This window comes from Aspergillus mulundensis (genome assembly GCF_003369625.1).
Source record: "Aspergillus mulundensis strain DSM 5745 chromosome Unknown scaffold_15, whole genome shotgun sequence".
NCBI lineage: Eukaryota > Fungi > Ascomycota > Eurotiomycetes > Eurotiales > Aspergillaceae > Aspergillus > Aspergillus mulundensis.
In genome coordinates, this window is record NW_020797903.1 from 538,945 (window position 1) to 559,327 (window position 20,383).

At 48.7% G+C, this 20,383-nt stretch overlaps 7 protein-coding genes across 7 annotated transcripts; 5 read left to right on the top strand and 2 right to left on the bottom strand.

The window, feature by feature from the left end:
- Positions 1-108: 108 nt before the first annotated feature.
- DSM5745_10489 (F-box protein) lies at positions 109-1,550 on the top strand (the record flags this gene model as incomplete). The annotated part of the gene is made up of 3 exons (XM_026752505.1): positions 109-358; positions 431-1,378; positions 1,438-1,550. 3 exons carry the CDS (start codon positions 109-111, stop codon positions 1,548-1,550), a joined length of 1,311 nt encoding a protein of 436 aa, XP_026598948.1.
- Positions 1,551-2,224: 674 nt separating this feature from the next.
- DSM5745_10490 (F-box protein) lies at positions 2,225-3,739 on the top strand (the record flags this gene model as incomplete). Its single annotated transcript, XM_026752506.1, has 1 exon — positions 2,225-3,739. The coding sequence occupies one exon, from the start codon at positions 2,225-2,227 to the stop codon at positions 3,737-3,739; it is 1,515 nt and encodes a 504-aa protein (XP_026598949.1).
- Positions 3,740-4,342: 603 nt separating this feature from the next.
- On the bottom strand, positions 4,343-5,759 carry DSM5745_10491 (MCT family MFS transporter; the record flags this gene model as incomplete). Its single annotated transcript, XM_026752507.1, has 2 exons — positions 4,343-5,346; positions 5,423-5,759. The coding sequence occupies 2 exons, from the start codon at positions 5,757-5,759 to the stop codon at positions 4,343-4,345; spliced, it is 1,341 nt and encodes a 446-aa protein (XP_026598950.1).
- A 1,272-nt stretch (positions 5,760-7,031) lies between these two features.
- Positions 7,032-8,291, top strand: DSM5745_10492 (ankyrin repeat domain-containing protein; the record flags this gene model as incomplete). The annotated part of the gene is made up of 1 exon (XM_026752508.1): positions 7,032-8,291. One exon carries the CDS (start codon positions 7,032-7,034, stop codon positions 8,289-8,291), a length of 1,260 nt encoding a protein of 419 aa, XP_026598951.1.
- A 4,324-nt stretch (positions 8,292-12,615) lies between these two features.
- DSM5745_10493 (amidase) lies at positions 12,616-14,397 on the top strand (the record flags this gene model as incomplete). The annotated part of the gene is made up of 3 exons (XM_026752509.1): positions 12,616-12,879; positions 12,956-13,517; positions 13,577-14,397. The coding sequence occupies 3 exons, from the start codon at positions 12,616-12,618 to the stop codon at positions 14,395-14,397; spliced, it is 1,647 nt and encodes a 548-aa protein (XP_026598952.1).
- Positions 14,398-14,640: 243 nt separating this feature from the next.
- DSM5745_10494 (uncharacterized protein) lies at positions 14,641-15,645 on the top strand (the record flags this gene model as incomplete). The annotated part of the gene is made up of 2 exons (XM_026752510.1): positions 14,641-15,543; positions 15,619-15,645. The coding sequence occupies 2 exons, from the start codon at positions 14,641-14,643 to the stop codon at positions 15,643-15,645; spliced, it is 930 nt and encodes a 309-aa protein (XP_026598953.1).
- A 160-nt stretch (positions 15,646-15,805) lies between these two features.
- Positions 15,806-20,051, bottom strand: DSM5745_10495 (uncharacterized protein; the record flags this gene model as incomplete). The annotated part of the gene is made up of 7 exons (XM_026752511.1): positions 15,806-17,385; positions 17,430-18,221; positions 18,266-18,385; positions 18,429-18,977; positions 19,023-19,787; positions 19,844-19,954; positions 20,006-20,051. 7 exons carry the CDS (start codon positions 20,049-20,051, stop codon positions 15,806-15,808), a joined length of 3,963 nt encoding a protein of 1,320 aa, XP_026598954.1.
- Between the last annotated feature and the right edge of the window lie 332 nt (positions 20,052-20,383).

The following is a 20,383-nucleotide window of genomic DNA, read 5'->3' on the forward strand; positions in this document are numbered from 1 at the left end:
TGAATGGAGGAAGGGAGAGTGCTCCTGGACCGGGAATGTCACGTGCCCCGCCTGGCTTAAAAGGCGCCTGCAGCACAACACAACCACCACCACCCCGCCATCACCAAGATGGCCAACGACTCGCTGTGCGGCCTTCCAGTTGAGCTTATTGTGATGGTCTTTCAACGACTGGACGTTCCCAAGGATGCTGTCAATCTTGCCGCCTCATCTCGACGCCTTCACGATGTCTTCAACGACGAAGATAACAAGCCCGTGATTCTCAAGTCCGTCAATCGGGCGTTTCGTATTAGAAGCATTCGCCGTAACTTTGGTATACCAAAAAGCGCGCGGGACTACAATTTCGAAGAACAGTTCTCCGGTACCTACCATTTCTCATTCACTTGTATCCATTCACTTGTACCCATTGACTAACGCTTGAAATCTCGCGCAGTCATCAAGCGTCTACCACCCTTGGGCTGGCTAGTCAGAAGCGGCGATTCAGACGTTGACTACGAGATCCAAGTCGACTACACCGCCGTATCCAGCGAAATGGACGAGTTTGGAATCCGTAACTTGGCGGACATCCGCAGCCGCAACCCAGGCATGACCCTACAGGAAGCGCTCCCCATATTCCTTGGGCAGTTCGCCGATACGGACAAGCGTTGGACTGACGCTTTTTCCCCTCAAACACGAGCCGCCTTTGCTGGAGCTGCGGAGCTTCAGATTGGGATTCTCGAGGCCTCGGACTTGGTCGCGCACCCCATTACCGACTTATCTGGTGGCCGGACGCTCTTGGCTCTGGTTCTGCACTGGGTTGCCGTGTTCGATGCTCTATGTATATATGGTGGCGAAATCTCCTGTCGTGCCGGGACCTCCATTGATTATTGTCCCATCAGGGACAAAGGGGATGGCTTGCCGGTAACAATCATGCGTCCGGGATACATGAAGTATGAAGTTCATCCTTCGATTACGGTGCAGCAACACGAGCCAGAACAGGCAAACCCGGGTAACCTTCCCAAGAAGGAGCCGATAGCCGGGTGCCACGATGATTCTGATTACGGGTTATCGCTTCGCTACATCGTCGACATCTTCCTGCGCCTATCAGAAAGCGAAGACCCAAACCACTGGCCAACACTGACATACGTGCTGATAATCCTGCACTACTTCCCCAACGAATACTTCTTCGAGCGGCACGAGTGGCTGCACCACATCCCGTCCCACATGACCGACGATATCTGGGAGTGTCTGGCAGATTATTACGGGTTCTGCAAGCACGACACACCGCTTACGCTGCATTGGGATGAGCAGGAATACACGGAGCTGGTTGGGACAGGCCCGCTCGCCGCACTCGCCATCGAGCACATGCGCCGACAACATGCACTCTGGCGCCATGGCAAAGGTACCCTCTCCGCCTCCCTTTCTCTCCTGCGGTTGCTGAGCTGACACCGTTGATACCAGACGAAGAAGAACTTGTGGATATCGAAATGGAGAGCTTGGCGAGATTCGGTCCCGTTACGTTCGCTAAGAAAATCAAGTCTTTGGCTTTGGGTGAAGAGTATGAGCTTGATTAGTACGGATTACCAGTGGTAGGACGGTTTCTCATACATTATGCCTTCAATTCCCTCCTGACAGCTCGGTCATATCCTGTATGTCCAATTAATCGGCCTTTAGAGCACTCGGAGCTTTCCAGCCTCGGAATCACGCCCTTGTGGAATACATTGTTTCGAGCATTCGGGGTCATTCTGGGAAGGATGCTGCTAAGCTTTCCTTTGTTTACAAATTCAAGTCAAGCTTACACTGTCATCTATGGTATTCTACGCCGCTTTTGTCTTTGTAACTTGACTGAAACCACCTAATTCGTTGATTGCTATTGCCATGCTCTAAAGCGATTGCGAAAACATTAGTGAATAGATCTTGCAACACATCGCCAACCGGTCCAATCCTTGATCTCCTGTCGCTCATACTCGCAAGTACAGCACATCAGTGCCCATCACCTCCTAATCTTATATAGAATGGCTACCATGGCATGACGGGGACGCCGAAGATGCCGAATTAGCCGAAGAAGGGCCAATCGGCATCCCGACCGAAGAGGACCCGGGCCGCCAGATATCGAGTTTTTTATAGCGTCAGCCGTTAGCCGTTAGCGGTTTCAGCTTCAGCCGCACGGGCTGATTCCATGGTTCGCATGTTATATCTGTAAGATTTTTCAGAAGTTGATCAAAAGCTTCCAACTTCGAATTCATCAATGCAGGAGTCTTTGACTGGTGCTGCGATGGCAGGATACACCTTACCAACCGAACTCCTACAGGAGATTCTCCTGTCCTTGGACATCGAGTCGTTCCATTCAGCGTCGTTAACATGTAAATCGTGGCGAGCCGCAGCATTATCAACACATCTCCTCCGCCGCCAACTAAAAGCCGTACCGACACTAAGCAACAACAATATTGAAACCGCTACCCTCCCAGCCCTACAATCTCTATTCCGCCGAATCTGCACAACGCATCTCATCGGACTCCAACACACCATCACCTTCACATCCACAGCCCTCACCCCAGACCCAGACCCAGACCCAACATTTCCCCGGAACAACATCCCCCTGCGCACGCAGGACGGGTACTACCCCGCCCACCTGCGCGGGCTGACACTTACATTCAACACACCTACATCCGGACGCCACGAGATCCAACTCGTCTCAGCGATCTTCCCCAACGCAGACGCCGTGCGCCAGATACTGGGGTATAACCACAGCGTCGCATCCACATTCAGTCGGCCGTTCGCGCGCATGCAGGCTGCGCTTTCGGCGTGCGGGGGGGTTCTTGCTGTTGCGTTGGGGCGGAACGTGCAGATTTATTTTCTGCGTGATGGGGCCGAGATGGGGAGTGTGGCTGGTGTTATTGGTGAGAGTGGGCTTGAGGCGGTTCGGGGGGTTGAGTTTGAGGGTGTAGGTGGGCTTTTACGGGTTGAGATTGATGGGCCTGGGGGGGCGTTTGTGCGGTATGTCGGGTTTGGCGGGTGTGATTGTCAGGGGGAATCTATGTCTACGTCTACCTCTGGTCGTGACTCGAGGTCCATTGAGCAGGCTCAGCTTGCGTATTGGGAGAAGGCGCTGCAGAATGTATACCTGGATTCTCGGACCATTGAGCGCAGTTTAGGCGATGGGACCTCACTGCGCGGGATGCGCGTTGTCAACACAGCACCTGCACATCAATTACCTGAGGACAAGGGCAAAATATGCCCGTGCCAAACGGAAAGAACGTTCTTCGCCCTCTTCCGCCGCGCACGATGCAGCTTCTACGCCGTGGGCCGCGTATCCCATGACGGGAGAATCGAGATAACGCAGCGCCTCCCAGCGCGGCGGCCGTCACTCGGCCTCAAGAGTCCGCAAGAGACAAAACCAGCGGAGCCAGAAGCTGGAGGATCGGATCCAGGGACAAGATTGGACCGCTTCGACGCGCGGAACCTCCCGACTGCGCATTCGTTTGACCCGCTACTCTCTGTCTCGGAGGATGGGAAGATGCTGGTTGTTTCGGAGCCGCCGCATGGAGGCACGAAGGGAGGGGTCTATGTATGTAGGTGCTTATCCTTGGGGGAAGAGGGGTCTGAACCGTGGCCGTTTGCGCTGAGTATGTTGGATGAACCGCTGATGTCTCTGCGGGTGAGCTGGGATGAAGGGGGTGGGGAGTATGTGGTTGATGCTCAATCCGAGCGGCGGAGTATGCAGTGGGAGCTGCGCCTGCGTTCGTCTTGCTTTGGTGCGTGATGGTAAAGACCTATACATTATGATATAATTATAGATGGCGTTGCTTTTCTCATTTCTTTTTGAACAGTAATTCAGTCCGGATAATGACATAGCAACATTGTATTTAAGGCTCTTGTCTACTTTGCTAGCCCTGGGTGGAATGCTGATATACCCAACCTAGAACCTTTCGTGTTGATGCTGCCTATTCAGGAGCAAGGCCGATTAACCTTGGAGATATGGCGAGGCCTTAACAGGGAACTATAGTTGGCTGTGCTTGACCCGATCCAAACACTAAGGTACCGATGCTAGTGGAGGTATTGCACAAAGACCTAAGGCCGCATGGTAGTTCTCGCGCAGCTGGATGATATATCATATCATACTGTATCACCACCCTGTCCAGCCCTGATAATGAGATAAATGCCTTTATCTGCATTGTACAACCCCAGACTAAGCCCGCATCCTAATACGTCTCGATCTATCTCCCAAAAGCGGACCAGGCTTCGACGGAATAGGAAGAGTGAGGGTCAGCATGTCATTGCTCCGTTATATATTGTCAAGTAGTCAAGCACCAGACAAGCCCATCATGCCCGACTATATCCTTAAAAACATTTATTCTGCAGCTTATCAAAACTTCATCCAAACCCTCCACCCGGCACAAACGCCCCTCGCCAGCCCCCAAAACAAGGCAGAGAGCGCATACGCCACCCCCGTAAACACAATCAGCCCCCAGTACGTATCCCCCCCTTGTCCCTCAAGTATCTGGCCCGCAACAGGCAGCGCCACAAGCACGCCCAGCGCAACAAGCGTATACGCAGTGCCATACCTCTTCCCGAAGTCCTCGGTCCGCGAGATCTGCGCCACGCATACGGGTGACAGACTGATCGCCGAGCCAGACCAGAAGCCAAAGAGCGCGGCGTACGCGATGATCGCGGCGTGGTTTGTGCCGCTGCTTAGCCAGAGCGCGAATGTGAGGATTGTGGAGATGCCTGTTGTTATAATCATCGTGTTGAACCGGCCCCAGCGGTCCGCTGCATACCCGGGCATCAGGCGGCCAACGATACTGGTTGCATTGAGGATCGACATGAGCGTGTAGCTCTGGTCCACGCTCATCCCTTTACTCCTTGCATAAGACGTGAGATACGTAAGCGGGATAGTCGCGCTGATATCCGCGAAGATGATCGCCACGGCTGAGAGTCCGAACCCCCTCTCTGCAAGAACCCGCAGGTCCACAGTCTTCCGACTACTCTCGTTCGCAGGCAGCCTTGAGCGCTGGAGTATCGCACCAAGCCCGCAGAACAGCAGCGTCATGAACCCCAGCGTGCGAACGGCCCACCCGAACCCGGCCTTCGGCGCGAGCGCGTTGAAGATCTGCGGGAAGATTATCCCGCCTATTCCGCCGGACGTCACGGCAAGACCTGTTGCGAACGCGCGGCGGCGGTAGAACCAGTGGTTTAGTATTGAGATGGAGGGGTTGGCGAGGAGGGACGCCGAGATCCCGCCGAGGACGCCGAAGCTCAGGATGAACTGGTAGTACGAAGTTGAAACGCTGAAGGCCATGACTGCGCCCGTGAGGCCGATTGTGCCGGCTGTGACGAGGTGGCGGGGGCCGTAGCGGTCGAAGATTGGGCCTGTTACCGGGGTCTGTCAGCGCCGTGAGGAATTCGGATTGGTAGGGTAGGGTAGCTTGGCTGCAGGGTAACGTACCGACCTGCACGCCCCCGAACCACAGGAAGAACATGTACAGGCTGAAGATCCAGGAGACGTCGCTGCGGGAATACCCCGCCAGCTGGTTTGTTGCCAGCCAGTCCGTGAAGACGCCTGTTGTGTTCATGAAGCCGAATGTGGGGAGGAAGGCGCACCAGGACCCGAGCACGACGGACCAGGCTGCGAGACCGCCGTCCGGGAAGGAGTCTGGGGCGTTGTCGATGGTGGAGTGGGCGTTGGTTTCTGGTGAGGCGGTGGGAGGGTCATGGTTGTCGACCGGGTCGTCTCCGTGGTGTTCCTTTTGCCTCAGGGTTTCGCTCGATGTGCATGTGCTCATTATTGGCGAGCGATGATGCTCAGATGAACACGTTCTCAAATGGGTGGAATTGTATGGAGAGCAAGGGGTCGTCAAGACATAGATTGGTATGGTAGGCAGGGGTGATGACTGAAGTGCAGGGAACAGCATCTTTATCCACGACAAGCCCCGATCGTCAGGATCACCAAGAGTGACGTTAATCCAGATTGACTCTTGATGATCTTCGCTCTAGCCCACGCAGAAACAAGTTCGCTGGCGCAATGTGGAGTATGATCGACGGACTCGGTGGGCCGGGTCTCTTCCTTCGCGATAGGATGAGTATATAGATCAGACCCTCGCCAGTATGTATCTGGAATGCCAATTGACTTGTCAAAACAAGGATCCTTATTCCTTGTCTTTGTCCATGCTGTCATGGTGTTGTTTACTTAATTAATGGCCGTCTTTGCAATCCCGAGCGAGTTAGGGCTCGGCGGCGGCGGTGCTTTATAGGTAGGGTAGCCTCTTAACCACGTTCATACAACGAGATTGACTCTGTATAGATAATTAGACCGGATGAGTTCAATCTCAGATTTTGCTATGATGCACTGATTGGATCGAAGCATCGGCGTGGTTAGGCCGCTTACTGGAGAATTGGGGTTAGGAATTAAGAGGGCTGAGTACGTGGAGTCCTCTTCGGCTTTTGGTTGTTGTATAGGCTTCCTGCCAAAATACAGTTCACGCCACCGGAAGCCCAGACCATCAAATTTAAGCGTCATCAAGAGCCCCGGTTCAAAAAAAAGGTATCCTGCGCAGGTGACGGGCGAGCACGTCGAGATCTTGGGTGCGTGGATAGCCTGGGGGGTACGCGAGAGCATAATAAGGTGTATGAGAAGTCCAAGGAGGAGACTCCTGACAGTGTCAAGTGCGAGCACCTTACCTCTGGGCGGAGATGGGCCATAGCTTCCCACATGCTAAGCTATTTTTTGGAGTTTTTACTAGGCCTGGGGTTGTGATCAAGTGGCCGGCGAGGAGTAAGCTCCCATGGTGGAAGATGGCTTTCGCTTTAGGGTAACTTAAAGAGCTCTTAGGTACTACTACAATGCTGCTATACACTTCCAAGCCCTTTATGGCATCCCACCACATCAAGTTTTGCACTGTAGCAATGATGGTGCTCTTAGGCAGTACAGGTGCCTGGTAATTGAGGCCCAAAGGCAGCATTCAGGCACCGATCAGGCACCAGGGAGAAGAATGGAGTCCAGCCCTGACAACCACGCCCACATTGATCCATTCTTTTATATCCTCCACACAAACAACATGTCTCTACTCACCCTCCCAACCGAACTCCTCTCCCGCATCGCAATCCACCTCCTCCCATCCCCACAAGACCTGAACTCTCTCGCCAAAGCATCCAAACTCCTCTACACAATCACCAACCCAATCCTCTACAACCACCAAATCGCCCACCAAAACAGCACAGCCCTAATATGGGCCTCCAAGCACGGCAAACCAGCCCCCTGCACCCGCCTCCTGCACCAAGGCGCAAACCCCAACACCCAAGATGCCCAGAGCAGAACGCCGCTTTCATGGGCCGCGGCAAACGGCCACAGAGAGCTCGTTTCAATCCTCCTCTCCTCGGACAAAATAGATCCGAATATGCCGGACGCGCATCTCCAAACACCGCTCGTCTGGGCAGCAGGACACGGCCTGTATTCGCCGTTCAGGGCGTGGAAGTCGCCTAGCCCACCAGGCGCGGATGCGGATGGGGATACCGTGCATCCAAATACAAAGGCAGCAGAGTACCTCGCCATCGTGAAACTGCTCCTCTCCACAAGAGCCATCCAGCCCGACCGCCGCACCCAGCGCGGCGAAACACCCCTTGCGCTTGCCGCAGCGGCCGGCGCAGAAGATATAGTCGAGGAGCTCCTTGGCACTGGAAAAGTAAATGCAAACAGCAGCGATAAATTCGGGCAGAGCGCGCTCATGGCGGCAGCTAGAAGCGGACATGTGCGGATCGTCACGCGCCTTCTGGACGAAGGCGTGGACCCGGACGCGCGATCGAGCAGCGGGGATAGTGCGCTCCTAGCTGCGGCGCGGAACGGACATGCAGCCGTCGTGAAAGTTCTTCTTGCACTTCGCACCGTGGACCCAGAGCATGAGCCCTCTTTCGGAGACCGGGCGTTGGTGGAGGCTGTTGGGGCTGGGCATGAGGATGTGGTGAGACTGCTTTTGTCTAGCGGGAGGGTTGATCCGGGCTTGTCGAGTAAACGGGGGGTTACGGGTCTTGGGAGGGCTGCGCAGCGGGGGCGGACGTCGATTATGCGTTTGTTGCTTGAGAGGGGGGTTGAGGCTGATGGGGCGGACGGGGAGGGGAGGACGCCGGTTATGATTGCTGCTGAGAGGGGGCATGTCGAGGTCGTTAGGCTTTTGCTTTCGACGGGGAGGGTGCGGGCTGATTTTGATTTGGCGGAGCTTCAGAGGGGTAGGGAGTCTTTTTTTGCACGGGAGTTGAATGGGGATGTGGTTAGGGTGCTGGATGAGTATAAGAGGCGTCGGGGTGGCTCGTTGGATTCCTAGGTTTGGAGACATAACCTCGCTTATTGATAGCGTTGGTTCAAGGACCCTCCACTAAGCAGTAATATGAAATGCTGTCTGGCGTCCTGCTGCAACATATTCCCGTCTCCAGCCGCTTTTTGCTGCGCACGACGGTACGACGTTCTGCGAATATCGAATATCTCCCAAGGATATGGTTACATGCATCGACACGAAGATGCCTTTCTGGTATTTCTGGTAGGGCCTAGCTGCCTCAATTATTGATTGATGCGAAACCAACAGGATAGGTAGTATTGCGCCGTGAAACGGAGCCCCGAGTCTCCTCACACATAACTCCCCTTTCTCATTCACCCGTGCTTCTTGAAGCCGTCATTGGATTCGAGAATCACAGTAATTGATTGTCTCCACCGCATTTTCGGCACCGACCTCACACCTTACCTGGAAAGAAGCACCCACATAATTGCCAGGGCTGGTGTTCGGAGCTTCAGAAAGAACTCTAGCTGTATGTCATTGATCCATATCAGAGCTTATCAGGGATACGTAATAAGGCGCCTTTAGCTTACCACCTCCTCGGGGATATTCATATACTGCCAACACCCCCCCACCTAAACGGCCCGCTATTTATAAGTAATTAATTTATTTATCTTTGTATAATATATTCTATATATTTTAAAATAAACACCTTTTTAAACTATGTTTGCTGCGCGCGCCGCGCAGTAATAAAATAATAATTTAAAAAAATATATATTATATAGGTATATTATATTATATAATAAATTATATATAAATTAATATACTATATAATATATTAAATTTTATAAAATAAAATAGTAAAAATTAATAAGTTATAAGGGTGGTAAAATTAGGCGCGGCTAATTAAAAAAAAGTATTTATATTAATTTAGTAAAATTTAAACTTAAAAAAATTTACTAAAAAAGTTTTAGAGTTAACTACCACCATATTTAAATATATATTTTATTATTAAATATTAACTATTTACTAAAATAGTAAATAACTTTAAAACTTTAAAAATTTAAATACTTAAAAAACTTATATAAAGCAACCTAATCCCGCGCTTTTAATATTTTTAATTTATTTTAATTTTTATTATAAATTTATAGTGTAAAATGCTTGTAAAGTTAAAAGTATAATTATAAAAAAAATAGTATATAAGGTTTTTAGCTTTAATACTTACTTTTAGCAAAGCTAAACTTTATATAATAACTTTTATATAAACTTAAGCCTACTAAAATTTAGTATATAAAAAAAGGGGTACTTACTACTACTAAAAGTAAAGCTATTTAAAACTTTTTTTTAATAATTTTATTTACTAAAATATTAATTTTTTTAGTTATTAGGCCTTTTAAAAACCTTATTACTTATTATAATTACTTTTTTTTTATTAATCGCGCTAGGTTTAAACTTATAAAAACTAAATTTAATAAGGTTTAGCCCTAAATTAATAATATTTATTTTTTTAATAAAACATGTACTGGCACCTTAATAAATATAATTATTATATATTATAGGTATTATTTAGCTAGTAAAAAGGCGTGAAAGCTAGTAATTAAATTTAAAAATTATTAATATAAATAATTAAGCTAAAAACTTATTAGTTACCCTTGCTATATACATGTTATTTATAAATATAATAATAATATTTTAATTACCTAGTTTTTTAAAAAAGGTTATAATTATAAGCTTAAGGCTATTTACAAGCTTAATTTAGCTTTATAAATAATAGTAAAAAAAAAAGCTACTAAAGTATATTTTATAATAAATTACAGCGCTATTTTAAAAAACCTTAATAACTTTTAAACTAGTAATCTTATTAATTTAAAAATTACTAAAGATAAAGATATAAACCTTTATAATATTTATAACGCCCGGGAAAGGATAATTACTATTTTTTTAATTTTTATAAAATAGGCACTAAAAAAAGCTTTATAAAGTAAATAAAAAAGCTTATAATTTTTTTAAAAAATTAAAGATATTGCTGGGCGCGCCTTTTAACTAATATAAATTATAATATTATTATATTTACTAAGTAATAGGGATTAAACGCGCTAAAAAAGCAAGGTTTTATTTTTTTAATAAATTTAACTTATAAAATAAATAAACTAAAGTATTATTTAATAATACTAATAATTTAAAATAAGTAAAAAGCTTATATTCCTGCTGCCTTTATTTTTTATAGTAACTAAAATATTATTATTATTATTAAAGGTATTTAATAGCTTAAGATATAGTATAAAAACTAAAAGCCTAGCTATATTATTATTAATAACTTTATAAGTAAGTAAAAGGCTATTTTAATAATATTTCCTAATATTAAAAAAAAAGTTATATATTTTTTTTATATAGTATACTCCGCTTGTACTCTCTAGTATTATTTTAGTAAAAATTTTTTTAAAAAATAAAAAAAAATAATTTTAATTTTATTTTTTTTTAGGCAAAGCATATTATAAAAAGGTTTATAAAAACCTTAAGGCTACTTTTTACCTTTAAAAAATTAAAGCTAGTTACTAAAAGTTAATTAAAAAGGCCATTAAGGCCTTAAATAGTAATAATAAAAAGATTACTTATATTAAAAATAAATAGAAGAAAAATATAAAAAACTGGGTAATATATACTAGGTAATACCTAAATATATTATTATAATTATATAATATAAATATATTAAAAAATTTTTACTAGGTTTTAAAAAAAAATTTAAAAAAGTTAATAAATACCTGGTTACTTAAGGGGATAGTAAATTAAATTTTAAAGGTAATAAGGTAATACTAAAGGCGCTTAGTAAAAAAAAAGAAACTTTTGTTATAAAAATATTATTAACTTTTTTAATAAACTAAATTTAACTTATTTTTTTTTTATACAAGAACTTCTTTATAGTAAAATAAAATATAATAAGAATTACCTTAAATACCTTTTTTAAAGTATTAATAACAAGCTATTTTATTAGTATTTTTTTTTAAAAAATAAGAGCTTTCTTATTATTATTTTTTTATTATAAATAAGGCGTATAATAGTATTTTAATATAAAAGTTATAAAATTAATTTTATAAGGGCTAAAAAAAAGGCTTTAAGCTTTATAAAAATAACCTTAATAAAATAGTTAAATAAAAAGTTATTAAAAAAATTTAAAATATTAATAAAAATATCTAGCCTTGCCGTGAATAAAAGCTTTAACTTTAAAAATTATTAAATAAAATTTAATAAAAATACTATAACTTAAAAAATAAGATTAAGGTTTAGCTAGCTACAAAGTATTAAAAAGAAATTTAGGTTTAAATAACCTTATTAACTAAGGCTACTAGCTTGCTAAGGCTTAAAAACACTAAAAATTTTAAAAATTATTTTTTTAAGCTTTATAATAGTGCCTAAAGGCCCCTAAGTTTAAGGCACTGCCTTTAATTAATTTAATTAAAAATTACCTAAAAAAAAAAAGTAAAAAGGTCTAAATAACTTTATAAATATTAATTAAATATTAATTTAACACTAATTTATAAAAAAAATAAATTTTTAAAAATCTTTATTTTTTAATAAGGCGCCCGCGGGTACAGGTATATTAATTTATATAAAAAATCTTATAAAAATTAAAGTACTCACGCCCGCAAGCGCCTTATTAACTTACTTAAAACTTAATATTAAACTATAATTAAAAATATTTTAAAAGTATTTTAAAATAACTTTAAAAATAAGTTTTTATAAAAACTTTATTTTTAAGTTTAATAATAGTATTAATATATTAATTTATATAAAAAATCTTATAAAAATTAATATACTTATACCCGCGGGTGCTTTATTAGGCGCCTTATTAAATTTTAATACCTTTATTATAAATTTAATACTAAACTATAATTAAAATTTTTTTAAAAGCGCTTTAAAATAGCTTTAAAAATAAGTTTTTAAAAAATTTTATTATTAAGTTTACTAATATATACTAGTATATTAATTTATATAAAAAATCTTATAAAAATTAATATACCTACACCTTAGCACAAACTTAGTAATTTTTAAGTAAGTATATTTTAAAGGCCTTTATTTATATTTATATATTATTTATTATATAAACTAAAATAGCTTAATTACACGGGCACGTGAGGCACTAAAATTCATTCCAATATTAAATGTGTTGGCAGTATACAAATACCCCCTCCTTGGTTCGCCACGTTCCCGGCCGATAAACAGTTCATAGCCAGCCAATCAGCACGCAGACAATACCCTCCGGTGCCCCGGGCGGGTCACCGAATGAGGGGTGAGGGGTAAGTCCTACATAAGTAACACCTCTAACCCTCCGCACCCCAACTCCCACTTCCACTGCTCAACATCCTCAACTCAACACGCAATGCCCCAATCCTGGCAAGACCTAGCCGCCGACAAGCGCGCCCGCCTCGCGCAGACCATCCCGGACGAGTGGAAGATCCGCACTCTCCCCACCGACGACAATGTCCTTGATTTCCCCCAGAAGAGCGGGATCCTCACCGAAGCGGAGCTCCAGATCACCGAGTCCTCTGCCGCAGAGCTCGTCTCGAGCCTCGCGAGCGGGCAGCTAACGTCCGTCGAGGTGACGACGGCGTTCTGCAAGCGCGCGGCGATCGCGCAGCAGTTGGTGAGTCCAGCAGGACCTGCACAAATAATAATAGCCAAGACGAGCCGTGCTGACGCTCATTGCTGTGGTACCATAGACAAACTGCCTCCTCGAGTTCTTCCCGGACGCAGCCCTAACCCAGGCAAGGGAACTGGACGCATACTACGCAAAACACAAGAAGCCCATTGGTCCGCTGCACGGCCTGCCCATCTCCCTGAAAGACCAGCTGCGCGTGAAAGGCTACGAGACGTCCATGGGGTACGTCTCCTGGCTGAACCAGCACGACGAACACGACAGCGTCATGACGGCGCTGCTGCGGCAAGCCGGCGCGGTCTTCTACGTCAAGACGTCCGTCCCGCAGACGCTGATGGTCTGCGAGACGGTCAACAATATCGTCGGGCGGACTGTGAATCCGCGGAACAGGAACTGGAGCTGTGGGGGGAGTTCCGGTGGGGAGGGCGCGATTGTTGGGATCCGCGGGGGGGTTATTGGGGTGGGGACGGACATTGGGGGGTCGATTCGGGTGCCTGCGGCGTTTAACTTTTTGTATGGGCTGAGGCCGTCGCATGGGAGGTTGCCGTATGCCAAGATGAGGAATAGTATGGAGGGCCAGGAGACGGTGCATAGTGTTGTTGGGCCGATTGCGCATAGTGTGCAGGGTTTGTTTCCCTTTGGCTTTAACTATCAGGTCGGTTAGAATGCCTGCTGACGGTGCTAGACCTCCGCCTCTTCACAACCGCCGTCCTATCCCAAGAGCCCTGGAAACACGACAGCAAGGTCATCCCTCTCCCCTGGCGGCCCTCCGAGTCCGACGCAATAACATCCAAGATCAAAAGCACGGGTCTAAACCTGGCATACTACACCTTCGACGGCAACGTGCACCCGCACCCGCCCATCACCCGCGGGATCGAAACAACCGTCTCAGCCCTCCAGAAAGCCGGCCACGCCGTTACTCCCTGGACACCATACAGACACGACTTCGGACACGCGCTTATCTCAAACATCTACGCAGCCGACGGCAGCGCCGACGTCACCCGCGACATCAGCGCGTCCGGCGAGCCTGCGATCCCCAATATAAAGGACCTGCTGAACCCAGATATGAAGGCGATAACCATGAACGAGCTGTGGGACACACACCTGCAGAAATGGACCTACCAGATGGAGTACCTGGCGAAATGGCGGGAGTTCGAGGAGTCGTCCGGCCGCGAGCTCGACGCCATCATCGCGCCGATCACGGCGACCGCTGCAGTGCGGCATGATCAGTTCCGGTACTACGGCTATGCGTCTGTGATCAACCTGCTGGATTTCACGAGCGTCGTTGTCCCTGTGACGTTTGCGGATCGGGCGGTTGATAAGGTGGATGCTGGGTTTGTGCCTGTTGGGCAGCTGGATCAGCTGGTGCAGGACGAGTATGATCCCGAGGCGTACCATGGGGCGCCGGTGGCGGTGCAGGTTATTGGGAGACGGCTGAGTGAGGAGAGGACGCTGGCGATTGCGGAGGAGGTCGGGAGGGTGTTGGGGAATGTGGTGGCGTCTTAGATTGTATTCCATGTTCGGTAGCTCAGCCACCTAAACTCTCCTGCAATCTACCAAGGCATGCCACTGGCCACCCGGTCCATAAACTTCAGTTTCCCGGACCACAAACTTAAGTGTAAGTAACTGACATCATACATAGAACAAGCTTCATCGCCGCTTGGCAGCAATCATCAGATCTCAAACTACGCATTGATGTGGGAGGAGACTTAGACATACCAATTCCATACCAATCAATCAAAACCCGACATGGCCGACAGCAAACAACACGCACACATAGATCTCGACGCGGAAAGCGTCATCAACGACCCCGGCCCCGGCTTCCTAGGGAACCTCCAGGCCGCACCTTCCACTTCCACGATGCGCCAGTACGCCTACCGGGGCGCAGAGCAATTCCTGCACGACACTCGCTCGATCTATGACCCGGGTGCTATCGCCAACCTCGAAGAGTACCTCCTGATAACCGGCGTGAACAAAGACACCTTCACGCGCCAGTTCCTCCCGCACCAAGACGACAGGACGACGACGAATATCTTCGCTCGCTGGTGCGCATACGACACCGCGCTCGAGCTCCTCCTGATCAAAATGCCCGAATCACCCGCCCACTCTGCCGCCGGTCCCTTTTTCAACAACGTCCTCCTGGATGCCCTGTGCCCAATGGGCCTAACCCGCGAACTAGCAACGCTGGGAGCCAAAATCCGTCGCACGCCGGAAGGCGCCAAAGCCCCAGACATGTGCTGGCAGCCACAGCATGTGCCCTTCCATGCAACGCAGGGCTGGCCGTCCGTGGTGCTAGAGGTAGCGTATTCCGAAACGCGGAAAAAGCTACAGTCTGATATCCGTTGGTGGCTACGGGAAGCCGACGGTCATGTAAAGATCGTATTGACGATTGCGATCAGTCGTTATGGCCCCGGAATAATGCTTGAGAGGTGGGAAAGAGATCCAGCCAACGGTCGGATCCGCGCCATCCAACGCCTTCGGATCACAAGGAACAAACGGGCTGACACTGTGACTGTCGTCGGGGCCCCGCTTATCATCCAGTTCGAGAAGTTATTCTTGAGGGCGCCAGTCACGCCAGCGGAGGATGATATTTTCTTGAATAATGATGATCTGGAGCATGTCGCGAGAGGCATATGGAAACAGGTGGACGAAGTATGTGATTCACTAACTGGTGGATGTTTGGAGTCTAACACCTGCATATGGAGAGTCATGCTAATGCTGGTATAGCAAGGAGAAGTGCAGGGGCGCCAGTGATTCGATTGCGACGCCTTGCCCGCTGCGGAAGATGCAGTCTTCCGCCAGGATGTTGGTGGAATTTGCCTTGGACCAACCAGATGCAAACGGACAGCTCAAGGCAAGCGTTGACGGAGAGGCATCAAGGACAGACAAGTTGAATATAATTAGAATTAATGTGCTAGTTTGATGCATCCTGAGCAGCGGCATATGCATTCACACTGCCCGAAGCCCTGGGGTATTGCTGCCGGATTCGAGCCCCATTCCCGTTGCCATTCACCCGCGCACTTCCATTGGCAGCCTCAGACACCCCCCAACCTCCACCACCAGGCGTATGGATAACGCATCGATCCCCAGGTTGCATGCGCACCATGTTCTTGTTCCCCATATTGACCCACCGCCACTTATCCCCGTCTTCCCCCTTGACCCTCCGTACCCAATAATTCGCACCTCGTTCGCCCGGCTCACCCCCCTCCATGCCATACGGCGCAACACTGCGCCGCTCAGTGATAACACTGAAGCTTAGCGGCACCCGACACTCAATGTCTCTCACCACACCGTCACCACCATTTCGGAAACCTTTGCCACCCGTGCCAGGCCGAATTGCAAACTCCCGCAGGATGACGGGATACCGCTTCTCCAAGCTTTCGGGGTCCGTGATCCGGGTATTGGTCATGTGTACATGCGTTGCAGATGCGCCGTTCTGAACTTTAGTAGCGCCAGATCCGCCGCAGATTGTCTCGCCAAAGGCGTACGCGAAGCCATCGCGCTTCTCGCTCTCCCCGCCGAAGAAACCGAGGCAGTTCATGCATCCGTTGGAGGCAGCTGCGGCTTGGAAGGCGCGGAGGATGACGTCGACAAGGCGCTGGGAGGTTTGCGTGTTTCCTGCGCAAACGGCTGGACCGGACGAGGGGTTTAGGAAACTGCCTTTCGGGAGTATGGTCTCGATGGGGGCGAGACAGCCTTGGTTGAGCGGGATGTCCGTGCCAATGAGTAGACGCAGGGTGTAAATAATTGCCGAGTGGGTGATTGCGGGCGGAGCGTTGATGTTGCTGAGCATCTCGACGCCGGTGCCGGTGAAGTCGAAAGTTGCGGAGCCGTCCGGCGAGATGGAGACCGAGAGTTTGATGAGCGTGCCGTTGTCCATCTGATCGACTGCTGTGAGTTCCGATCCCATTCTTGCCCGTGTTTCCTGGAGGTAGCCTCGCACAGCCAGTTCGGCGTTGGATTGGATGGCGCTCATGTACATCTGTACGGTAGGAAGAGTGTATTCTTCAATGAGGGCTTGTACCAATGTCATTCCCTTGTGATTGGCTGCCACTTGAGCCTTGAGATCGGAGATGTTATCCTGGATGTGTCTGCTCCCGGTGCAGCCGGGATACTCACCCGGGCTGAGGAGGATATCGGTGATACCCTTTTCGTCAAAATCCCCGCCGTGAATTAGCTTGAAAGATCTAATAGCGGCACCTTCCTGCCAGAGCTCAGTCGAGTTGGGAGGCATGGAAGTACCGCCGAGTCCGCCGATATCCGTATGGTGTCCTCGAGAGGCGACGTAAAAGGCGACCGTTGATCCAGTCTTGTCAAAAACGGGAGTTATGACGGTAATGTCTGGAAGATGGGTTCCGCCCGCTTCTGGGTGGTTGGCTACCAGCACGTCACCGGGGACGAGTTTGCCTTTGTGGAGCTCGTGCTGATGCTTGACGGCGTAGCTCATCGAGCCCAGGTGAACCGGGACGTGGGGAGCATTGGCGACAAGGTCACCTATCTACTCAGCCGCTGTTACTGTAAAGAAGGAAAGAGGTTACCTTGTGGCCCAAACAAGGCGCATGAAAAGTCAAGCCGCTCCTTGATATTCAAGGAGACCGCCGTCTTTTGCAGGGCACGTCCCATCTGCTCAGCAATGCTCATGAACCGGTGCCCGAACACTGAAAGCTGAATATGATCCACGGTGGTCGGCTGCTCCATTATGGGCGAAGCCGTCGATAAAACCTCAATGACCATATGCGATTGCAGAACTTTGGCCAGCGTGCCCGGCGCCACAACAAGGGTTTGCGTCTGATCGACGATGATAGCCGGCCCGTTGATCGAGACGCCAGCCGGCAAGTCCTGCACCAGGTACACAGGGGTGTCCTGATACCCGACCTTGGGGAAGTAGACCCGACTTGTCATACCCTTCGCAAGGTCAGTCTTTGGGGCCGTGAAAGTCGATTCGCGGAGTTGCTGTCCAAGTTGTTCGCCTTCCCAGACCTTCCTCTCGCTAGCTCCGATACCGCGGACCCGAACATCGTCGACGTAGATTGGCTTGTCATCTGGGAAGCAGAACGAAAACTCCCGCAAATGGGTCTTGCGGAATTCGGCTGCAAAGTCGCCATCGTCCGGTCGGAGAACCATGATCGAAGTTTCCGTTCCTTGGTATCTCATGTTGAGGTACATTTCGTATGTGATGTCCTGTTCTCCAGCGCCCTGGCTTAGCAGCTCTTGTTGAACTTGAGTCCGTAGCTTTGCGAGCCGTTTCTCGAGCGTCTGGCGAGAAGCCTTGTTGTAAGTCTCATTGACCGGCTCTTGCGTCTCTTCGACGATATCCGCCAAGGCCATTCCTACACCATTAGCTTGGCTCCATGTGCGGATGGCTCTCACTTACCGTATGCAGATAAGATGCTAGAAAACCTATGAATCACAATAGTTGAAATCTTCAACGTGCGGGCAATATCGCATGCATGTTGGCCGCCTGCGCCTCCAAAGACTGCAAGGTTATGGCTCGCTGTAGATGTCAGATGAGTCATTGAACCGATACTTGCACATACCAATATCGTATCCCTTTCCCTCTGTCAGCGCGCGAATGGGCCGGCACATTGCCTCGTTGGCGACATTTAAGAAGCCGCACGCAACCTCTTCCGGGGTGAGCGTCTTGCCAGTGTCCTCGTTAATCTCCGCGGTCAAGGCGATAAACTTTCTCTTCACAATGTCCACGTCAAGCGGCTGGTCCTCAGTCTCGCCGAAGATCTTTGGAAACAAGTCTGGAATCAGTCGCCCGAGGAACAGATTGGCATCGGTGACAGTCAGAGGACCGCCCTTGCGATAACATGCAGGACCGGGATGTGATGAAGCGCTTTCCGGTCCGACAACGAAGAGTCCATTCCGCCAGAATAGGATCGAGCCGCCACCCGCCGCGACGGTGTTGATGTCTAACTGAGGGCATTGAATTGTGACTCCGGCTGTATTGCTCTCAAAGACGTGTTCGAATGTGCCACCGTATCGCGACACATCGGTCGATGTTCCGCCCATGTCGAATCCCACCACGGGAGTGCCGGATGCTGCATCGTATGAAGTGCGGGCATAGCCTACAACTCCGCCTAGAAGCAGTTAGCAATGCACAAGTAAAGATAGGAAGTTCTTACCCGCTGGCCCACTGAGAATGCCCCTCAGACCGCTGAACCGGTCATGGCTCACGAGCCCGCCATCGGACTGCATAAAGTCGCAACGCACACCGTCTAGGTTTCCGCCCTCAAAGCCCTTGGCAAACCCATTAAGATACGTCTTGATCTCGGGTGTGAGATATGCGTCAGCCGACGACGAACTTCCACGCGGCACCATCTTGATCATTTTTGCAGCGACGGCTGAGGACAGAGACACGTGCGTAAAACCCTCTTCGAATGCAAGTTGTTCTACCCGGCTCTCATGGTGCGGGAAGACGTGGGAATGAGTAAAGCAAACAGCAAGTGTGTCGAATCCCTGCGCGCGAAGCTCTTTCAACATTGCCCGGACAGCGATCTCATCCAGCGCCTTCAGGATCCGTATCATGTCACCGCTCGACGCCCGGACAAGCTCACCCGGTATTTCCTCAACCGAATGAAAAAGCCCGTCGGTGTCCTCGTCGAATCCTTCCATTGTGACTCGCTCGTCAACCTCCCTCACCTCAGAGTATAGCACATCCGGTTTGACGATGTTCAGGTCAAACAGTCGTGGCCGAGACTGGTATCCGATCTCTAAAAGGTCGCGAAAGCCTTTTGTAACGAGGAAAGCATGTTTGGTTCCTTTTCGCTCGAGGAGTGCGTTCGTTGCAACTGTTGTTCCCATACGAATTGACTCGAGGTCGTCTTTCGGGACGGGGACGCCGCGGGGTATCTCATGGCCGCGGTAGAGGGAGAGGACGCGTCGAATGCCTGGTCAAGGATTTCGTTAGCAGTCATCAGGCAGTCTAGGATTCATAGTAGCAGACCTTCAGTCGGAGCATCCGCGTAGTTGGCTGGGTCGACGGAGAGGAGCTTCAGAACAACGTCTGGCCTTCCCGGGAGGCTTGCCCAGACATCGGTAAATGTGCCCCCGCGATCTAGGAATCGTCAGCGATTGTTCGGCGGAGTGGATTTGGGGTCGGCGGCACCGATCGCGATTCGAACACCGCCCGGACAGGGCATTGGGACTGTCATGGTGAGGAAGGAGAAACTGAAGTGGTTGAGTCTCCATCTTGTCCCTGGAAGTCAAGCCTTTATAATCAATCCGAGTTGCTTTACCCCTCAGTGACTTTGGAGAGGGAAGGTCGACACGGAGTTGGGGAACACAAGGCCAACATCCCAAAGAGGAAGGCGCCGGAGCGCGATTTCTATTCCTCCGCGGTCCTCTGCAGACTGGGAAGGTCGATACGGACTTGGCTTCATTCCTGCTCTCTCGTCGCCAATCGGGTTGGTCCAGATGGGCTATCAGTGGGCCTTCCCCAGATCCTTTATCTGAGTTGGAGTAAGTCGCTACAGCGCCAGCCGAG